Raw genomic sequence first — 8642 nt, 5'->3', positions numbered from 1 at the left:
TTTCCTACATTAACTACAGCTCTCTTACTTTTTAAAATATTGATTTGTAAAAGTGTATTGTTTTCCCTCAAGTCTATATGCAGAACGGACATTTTAAAAATGTGCATATATTCTGTTTTCTGTCTGAGTGGGTAGCATGTTCATCACTGTGGAACCTGAGCTCCAGGTTTAGACAGGCAGATCAAATCATATCTGATTTTTATCACATACCCCTTATAGTCAAAGATTCTCCTGGGCAAGAGAGAAACAAAATGACAATAATGCAGACGTATAGATCATTAATGTTCAGAGTTTAAAGTCACTCAAAAGATAAAGGCTACTACTTTGGCGTAATAGAAACATTTCTTGTATGAGGGACATCACAGGTTTCTTCTGTTGCTGACATACTTCTTTATTTCAGTTTCACTAAAATCTATAAAATAGTTTACCATCCTTCCTTGCTGACCATTAATAATATACATGTTGATTAGTCTTGTAAAATGGTGGCTCTCTGTTATATTGTTCTGAAAGATATGCAGCTGCCATTAAAGTGATGGGAAGATTTAATTTCTGTGCTCCTTAACAAGGTTAAGAGAGTTGGGTTATTGGTTAACACCAACTACTAAATGAGTAGAGATCAATAGTTTCTCACTAATCCTACAGAAATGCATCTCCATTATTGACCCTTACATTAACACTAGTACAAACAGAAGAAATAAGTTGAACAATTATTTTATTTTTGAATGCCTACCTTCCTAAGATTCTTGAGGGATATTATGCCCTTCTCTTGGTGCATTCATTATCTGACAAAATTCCTTTAAGCATTCCCAGATCTCAAAGAGACCTATTTACTTAATAATTTATTGTGTTTGACCATTATGTGTAATTAATATATTATTTAAACCAGGAAGAGCTCAACAACAAAAGCCCTTCGTAGCTGGCCAATAGTTTCTGACCGATGAAAAAAGTTTTTCAGCATGATCATTTTCTTTTTCCCCCACCACCCTCAGAAGCACTTTTCAGACAAATAAATAAAGAATTATCTTGATGGAGGTGATGTACAAATTTGATACAAGGAACCAATGAGCGAGTTTCTGTCTAATGATCCCAGTCAATCTAATTAATGTATTCTGCTACATTACATTTTAAGAAGTGACCATTGTGTAATACACTTTGAAATATGCACAAGCTAATGGGATAAGATACAAAAATTATTATGCTGACAGTAAATCATATTACATTCCTAATAAGCATTAACTAGATAACTAGGTCAAAGCAGTATTATCTTAATTGATTTTTCAAAAGAAACCTGACAGAAAAATGTCAATGCTCGAATATTTCTTCATGCATCATTAAAACAAGATTGGCTTTTAACAAAAGAAGAATCCTTCACAGAATTGATTCTTGCTTCGGGCTGCCTGCAAGTAAGTGTATTACATAAAAATCTATACAGGATATTAAAACAACACTGCTCTGCAAGACAGTTACAATTAAAAGCTGACACCCTCCTGTCTATGTATCTACTACAGTGGCTTGCCAGCTATAGTATTTAAAGTCTTCAGAGCCAGCATAACCACTGTCTGAAAATCATTGAGGGAAAAACAGGATGATTATCTGGTTTTCAATTAAATCAGTGCATTAATAACTTATCCATTGCATTATTACACAGTAAGTATATAAACATGAAAGAATACAGAAAAAATTACTATTACCTTGAAGTTATAATCATAAACACAAGTTCTACATATAACATAGTAAAAAGTGCAATGCACACAACAGATATCTTCTCAACATCAGAAATCTCCAGCAGTGACTGTGAGGTAAACTGCAATAGTCACGTGGAATAATGAAGCATATGGGATATGTTACAAGTTTGTTTAGGTTCACAAAACATACAATATATGTTATTGTGGGTGTACTGGTGATTAGCCAAAGAAAGATCGGCTGATTGAGCTAAATATGAGTAGCATGTAAACCAAAAAATGGATCAATTGAAATACACTTGTGGTTTAGTAGTATATGTCTTTTACTTTCTCTTCTAAAATAGGAAGATAGTTTACTCGATTTATGTGTATTCTGACTTTATAAATAGAAAATGGACATGACGCTTATGCCGTAAGACTTTTTGAATCTTTTATGCATATACCTTTAAGAACATGCCAAATATATTACCTAATGTAACTACCAGCTATACAATATACAACAACTTCTGGCTGTATTTTTCATTTATTGGTACCTAAAGCTGGACTCCTAAACGCGTTTTTAGGAATCTAAATAAAGAGTGCCTAATCTTCAAAAATACAGAGCACCTGCATCTTCGGCTAACTTCTTAGACTTACTTAGACTTAGGTCCGCCTGTGCATCTGGGCACATTGGGCAACAAGTGCTCTCCAGAGATTTCGGTCTGATGCCACTGTTTCCGCTTCTTCCCATGTTATATCAATGTTCTTAAAGTCTTCTTAACCGTGCTTCGCCACGTTTTCAGTGGTCTTCCCCTTTTTCACTTTCCTTTAGCTGGTGTCCATTGCATTGATACCTTTGGATGAAGATTATCTGAAAGACGCAAGGTGTGTCCAGCAAGACGCAATCTACGCTCTGCCACAACATCCTGCAGTCTCTGCAGACCACGTCTTCATGGAATATCTTCGTTAGTAATGAGATCAATGTAGGTAACACCAAGGATTTTACGTAGACATCGTTGGTGGAACACATTCAGTTTGGCTGCGTCTACACGTGCACGCTACTTCGAAGTAGCGGCAGTAACTTCGAAATAGCGCCCGTCACGTCTACACGTGTTGGGCGCTATTTCGAAGTTGAAATCGACGTTAGGCGGCGAGACGTCGAAGTCGCTAACCCCATGAGCGGATGGGAATAGCGCCCTACTTCGACGTTCAACATCGAAGTAGGGACGTGTAGACGATCCGCGTCCCGCAACATCGAAATAGCGGGGTCCTCCATGGCGGCCATCAGCTGGGGGGTTGAGAGATACTCTCTCTCCAGCCCTTGCGGGGCTCTGTGGTCACCGTGGGCAGCAGCCCTTAGCCCAGGGCTTCTGGCTGCTGCTGCTGCAGCTGGGGGTCCGTGCTGCATATACAGGGTCTGCAACTAGTTGTTGGCTCTGTGTATCTTGCACTGTTTAATGAAAGTGTGTCTGGGAGGGACCCTTTAAGGGAGCGACTTGCTGTTGAGTCCGCCCCGTGACCCTGTCTGCAGCTGTGCCTGGCTCCCTTATTTCGATGTGTGCTACTTTGGCGTGTAGACGTTCCCTCGCTGTGCCTATTTCGATGTTGGGCTGAGCAACGTCGAAGTTGAACATCGACGTTGCCAGCCCTGGAGGACGTGTAGACGTTATTTATCGAAATAGCCTATTTCGATGTCGCAACATCGAAATAAGCTATTTCGAAGTTGGGTGCACGTGTAGACGTAGCCTTTATGTGATATTCTTGCAGTGTTTTTCCATGTTTCACTGGTATAGATTGCAGTGGACATGACAACAGTGCTATAGAATCGAAGCTTTGTAGCAAGGCCAATTGTTGACGCAGACCAAATTGGGCATAGTCTTTGGAACACGGCCGAGTCTTTCCCGATTCTGCAGTTGACATCTGCCTCGACATCCCCATCATTGGACAGAGTGCTGCCGAGATAGGTGAACCGCCGGACATCTTCTAAGGACTGACTTTCAACCACTATTGGCGTGTTTGCCTGAGCTTTTCCAATCCACATTACCTTTGTTTTATTGCTGTTTATCCTCAACCCGACTTTACCTGCTTCTTTTTCTAAATTTGTTGTCATGTCCTGCAAGCATTCGCCCATTTCTGCAAGCAGTGCGATATCGTCGGCAAAGTCCAGATCCGTGAGCCGGCACTGCTTTTCCCAAGAGATACCAAAATCATCCTGCACATTGCTTTCCTCATAATGAAGTCCACAGCCAAAAGGAACAAGAATGGTGGTAGAAAACACCCTTGCCCCGTACCAGAATCAATATTGAAGAAATCGGTCATACCACTATCAGTCCTCACACAGCAACTGGAGTTTAGGTAGAGATTTTGGAAGGTTTTGATGTAGCATTATGGGATACCATAACTATGTACTATGTTCCACAATGACTCTCTACGTACGCTGTCAAGCGCCTTTTTGAAATCGATAAAGTTTATTGACAGCTGCTGTTGAAATTCAATACTCTGTTCAATGATGTTGCGCAACATGAAAATTTGCTCACTGCATGAGTGTCCACGTGGAAATCCAGCCTGCTCCTCCCACAATGTCTTATTCACTGTGGCCAGAAGCCTCCTGAGCAGGACAATACAAAACACTTTGCCCGGGACTGATAGGAGCATAATGCCTCTCCAATTACTACAATCGGTGACGTTCCCCTTTTTTGGTAACTTAACAATCACTCCCTTCCTCCAATCACTTGGGACACACTCTGCTCGCCAGCATGAGTTCAACAACCCCGTTAATTCTTGGACGACATTGTTGCTCCCATACCTTAGCAATTTGGCTGTGATTTGGACAAGACCAGAGGCCTTGCTATTCTTCAGCGATCTAATGGCTTTATCAGTTTCTTCAAATTTGATCACACCTAGGTCTACTTCTAGTTCGTCAGAAGGATTGGAATTACTAAAATCATAGGTTGTGGCTGGAGCCGGCTGGTTTAATATCTCTTTGAAGTGCTCTATCCAGCGTGCATCTTGCTCTTCTTTAGTAAGTAAGGTCTTCCCATTCTTATCCTTGATAGGAGCATTGGAATTGCATCTTGTACCTGTTAATTCTCGGACAATACAATACAGCATCTTGGTGTCACATTTCTTAGCTGCTACTTCTGCTTCAGCACCCTTATGTTCCAACCATTCTTTTTTGTCAGCCCTACAGCTTTTCTTAACTTGACGATCCAGCAATTGGTACTCTGCAATAGCCTCTGCTATCTTGTTTGGCGATTTTGCCTGGTCTCTATGCTGTTTCGTGATTTTACGCTCATCTATCAGTTGCCAGGTTCTGTCTTGTATCCAGAGCTCTCTTTGCGTGCCTCTTCTCTGGCCAATCGTCTCTTCCGCTCTCTTAGTCACTGCTTGTTTGAACTGCGTCCACTGGTCTTCGAGTTCATTTTCACGGCGCATTTGTTGGAACTGATTCTTGAGTTTGAGCTTATACTGTTCACCCATGGCCTGATCTCTCAGCTTTTCAACTGCGAAGGACCAGAGTGGTTGCCTTTCTCTTTTTCTTTTTAAGCGAAGGTGAAGCAATGCCATCAGAAGATGATGGTCCAATCCAATATCGGCTCCATGATACACTCTTGCATCTGACAGCGCTGATTGCCAGCGTTTGCTGATACAGAGATAGTCGATTTCGTTAGTGATGCCATCAGGAGACTACCATGTTTTCTTCTGAATATTTTTGTGTGCGAAATAGGTGTTTCCAATACACAAGTTATTCATAGTACAGAACAGCAGTAGGCGCTCTCCTTTATCGCTCGTTTGTGTCGTTGATCCGTACGAGCCAATCACGTGTTCCCAACCTTGTCTTTTGCTATCTATTCGTGCATTCATATCGCCCCTAAGTAGCCTCATGTTGTGATTGGGGACACCATTGCTAGTTTCTTGCAGCAGGTCATAAAATGCGTCTTTTTCAGTTTCGTCGGCATCCTCAGTTGGTGCATATACTTGAATCACGGTAGTCTTTGCATGCCTCAACTGAAACCTTGCTGTGATAATGCGCTCACTCACGGGCTTCCATCCAATTAATGCTTGCGTTACATCCTTGCTGAGTACCAGACTTACACCGGGCACATGTTGATCATCATTTCCAGCGTATAGAATGGTCTTTCCATCACTGAGTATCCTGTGACTTCCTAACCACCTCATCTCACTAATGCCTAGAATGTCCACTCGGTAGCTGTCAAATTCGCGAAGTAACTGTGCTAGCTTTCCACACTGGTATAATATTCGTACGTTCCAGGTTCCAACTTTCATCGTGGTTTTGGCACTTAGGATTGAACTCTCCATCAGGCACTGAATTCCTTTCGGCTTTCATTTAGCGCCATCATAGAGAAAGAGCTGATAACTTCGTGCCAAATTAGGTTTTGTTTATTTTGTTTGGTTGCACTTGTTTCTGTAGCGATTGATAGATTTTACGGGATTGGGTTGCTAGCCCAATGTCCAACCTTCCTCCTTTTTCATCCGGGCTTTGGACCGGCAAAGGCAGAGTTCGGCTAACTTCAGACATAGCGTTTTAGATTAGAGCCTCTGGAAGAACTGCTTCCAGGAGCTCTAATCCCAGATAGGCGACTATTTCATAATAAGTTTTGCTTTTGTTGGGGCTTCACTGTAGTGTGGTTGCATTATTCCATAATAGTTTATTTTGGAATAAATCTCCAGAATAAGCTATTCCAGAATAACTCTGTAGTCTAGACATAGCCTACGAATCCAGAAAGGGTGTGGTGAATGAAATAGCCTATGCCCTTGTTATTCTGCCTCCTAGGTAGATCTAATATCCATCAAGCCATTTTTGGTTCTTTAATTTCCAGATCCCGGACTTCTGTTTTTAGGCAATGTGACTTCTGGAAGAAATTTATATCAGTGTAGCCTTTTTGTTTAAACTAAGTATGTTTGGTTCTTTTACAGCTGTTTATAACACTCAGTACTGAAAGCAGTAGGACCTTGAGGGAAAGCAAAGCTGTTGCAGGTCTCCCTAGCTGTTTGTGAGAGACTCAGGTCTTTCCTGACCACAAACATGCCAGAACAGTCCCCAGGCTCACCCTGGGCCATTGACGAGATGCCTCAGGCACTGCCAGTGATCATTATGGCTGTCTTCCACCACATCTGGGGGGACATGCCTGTCATCTGTTCCATTGAATACGCCCACCATGCCCCACCTGCCCTTGTCTCCTCAGGTGCTTAGGCAGATCTGGAGGTACACCACCATCTCTGACTGGTGGGACTGGATGGTCATGGGGCAATGGGATGAACAATAGTGACTCCTGAATTTCTGGATGTGCTAGAAGACCTTCATAGCGCTCTGCACCTGGCTTGCCCCACCCATAGACAACAGGACACATGCATGTGGCCCACCCTCCTCCTCGAGAAGTGGATAGCCATCACCTTTTGGAAGCTGGCTGCCCCAGACAGACACTACTCTGTTGGCAACCAATTCATTGTTGGGAGGTTCACGGCTGGGGCTGTCCTCATGCAGGGAAGTCATTCCTGGGCCACAAGCCTGCACAGGGTTGAGGAGGGAGGACCAGTCCCCCCCAAGTGGAGCCATGGATGTGAGGGGGGTGGGGAGCTAGGGACGATGCCACCCCACCCTCACACAGTCCTGCTTCCGGTGGTGGGTGGGGGGTGACCTCTCAGAGGTGTGTCCCAGAAAGCCCAGGAGAAAGAGGATGGGAAAGGGCAGGGGAGCTCACCAGGGCCCAGGGGCGCTCACTGCCCTGGTCTCTCATATATGTGTCTGGCCTTCTCTCTCCGCAGTTAGTGAAAGCTATTAACACTCTCTTGTTCTGGAGACTTATGTGCATCACCAACCTGGATGAGATCATGGCTGGCTTCAACACCCTTGGCTTCCCCAGTTGTTTTCGGATGATAGATGGGACCCATATCCTCATCTGGGTTTTGAACTACAGTGCAGCACAGTACGTAAATTAGACGGGTTATTACTTTGTTGTGCTGCAGACCCTGGTGGAACACTGCAGACAGTTCCTGGACATTTATGTTCGGCAGTTGGACCAGACCCATGACACCAGGGTGTTCCAGAACTCCGGCCTGTGCCAAAGGATGGGGACAGGCACCTATGACCCCCACCAGAAGCTCACTGCTGGGGATGTGGACATACCTTTGTACATGGTGGGAGATAAGTATCAGAGGGGTGGCCATGTTAATCTGTATCCACAAAAACAATGAGAGTCTTTTGGCACCTTATAGACCAACAGCTGTCTTGGAACATAAGCTTTCATGGGCAGAGCCACCCTTCATCAGATGAAATGTGGAATATCCACTACATTGCATCTGATGAGGTGGGTCTTTGCCCACAAAAGCTTATGCTCCAAAACATCTGTTAGTCTATTAGGTACCCCAGAACTTCTAATTCTTTTTATGGTGGGGGAGGTGACCTACCTACTCTGCCCCGGCTCATGATGCCATACTTTGGGCACCTGGACCCTGCCCAGGAACTGTTCAATGTCTGCCTCAACCGAGCATGCAACCCAGTTGAGTGTCCTTTGGGCACCTGAAGGCAAGGTTTTATTGCTTCCTGATGTGTCTGGATGTGGAGGAGCAGAATGTCCCCGTAGCCCCCATATTGTGGCCGCTTGCTGCGTGCTCCACTATCTTGTGGAGGGGAAGGGGAAGGCCTTCATCCCAGGGTTGGGACAGACCCTGGAGGTGCCTATGAGCAGCTGGGTGCAGCTACAGCCCTCCAGGTGCACAGGGTTGGGTTGCGCATCTGGGAGACCATATGAGCAAGCTTCACCTTAGTCTATCAATGACCCTCCCCGGGACACCTCCCACAGGCTCCTCAGGTCTGCAGCCCTACCCCATCCCCACCACCACCTCTCCCTCTCACCCTCAGTCCCCCCAACCCCTTCCCAATAAAGAGGGAAACAGAGGTGGTGGAAACATAAATTTTACTAATAAACCTTGCTTTCATAACCAACTACTTACAGATAT

General features: G+C 44.1%; 1 protein-coding gene across 1 annotated transcript; it reads right to left on the bottom strand.

Moving 5' to 3' along the window:
• Positions 1-4046: 4046 nt before the first annotated feature.
• LOC142008294 (uncharacterized) lies at positions 4047-5948 on the bottom strand. Its single transcript, XM_074985474.1, is given in 1 exon segment — positions 4047-5948. A coding segment is annotated over 1 exon segment (1902 nt).
• Between the last annotated feature and the right edge of the window lie 2694 nt (positions 5949-8642).

This window comes from Carettochelys insculpta, chromosome 2 (genome assembly GCF_033958435.1).
Source record: "Carettochelys insculpta isolate YL-2023 chromosome 2, ASM3395843v1, whole genome shotgun sequence".
Lineage (NCBI taxonomy): Eukaryota > Metazoa > Chordata > Testudines > Carettochelyidae > Carettochelys > Carettochelys insculpta.
This window is presented reverse-complemented; position numbering and strand designations above follow the sequence as displayed.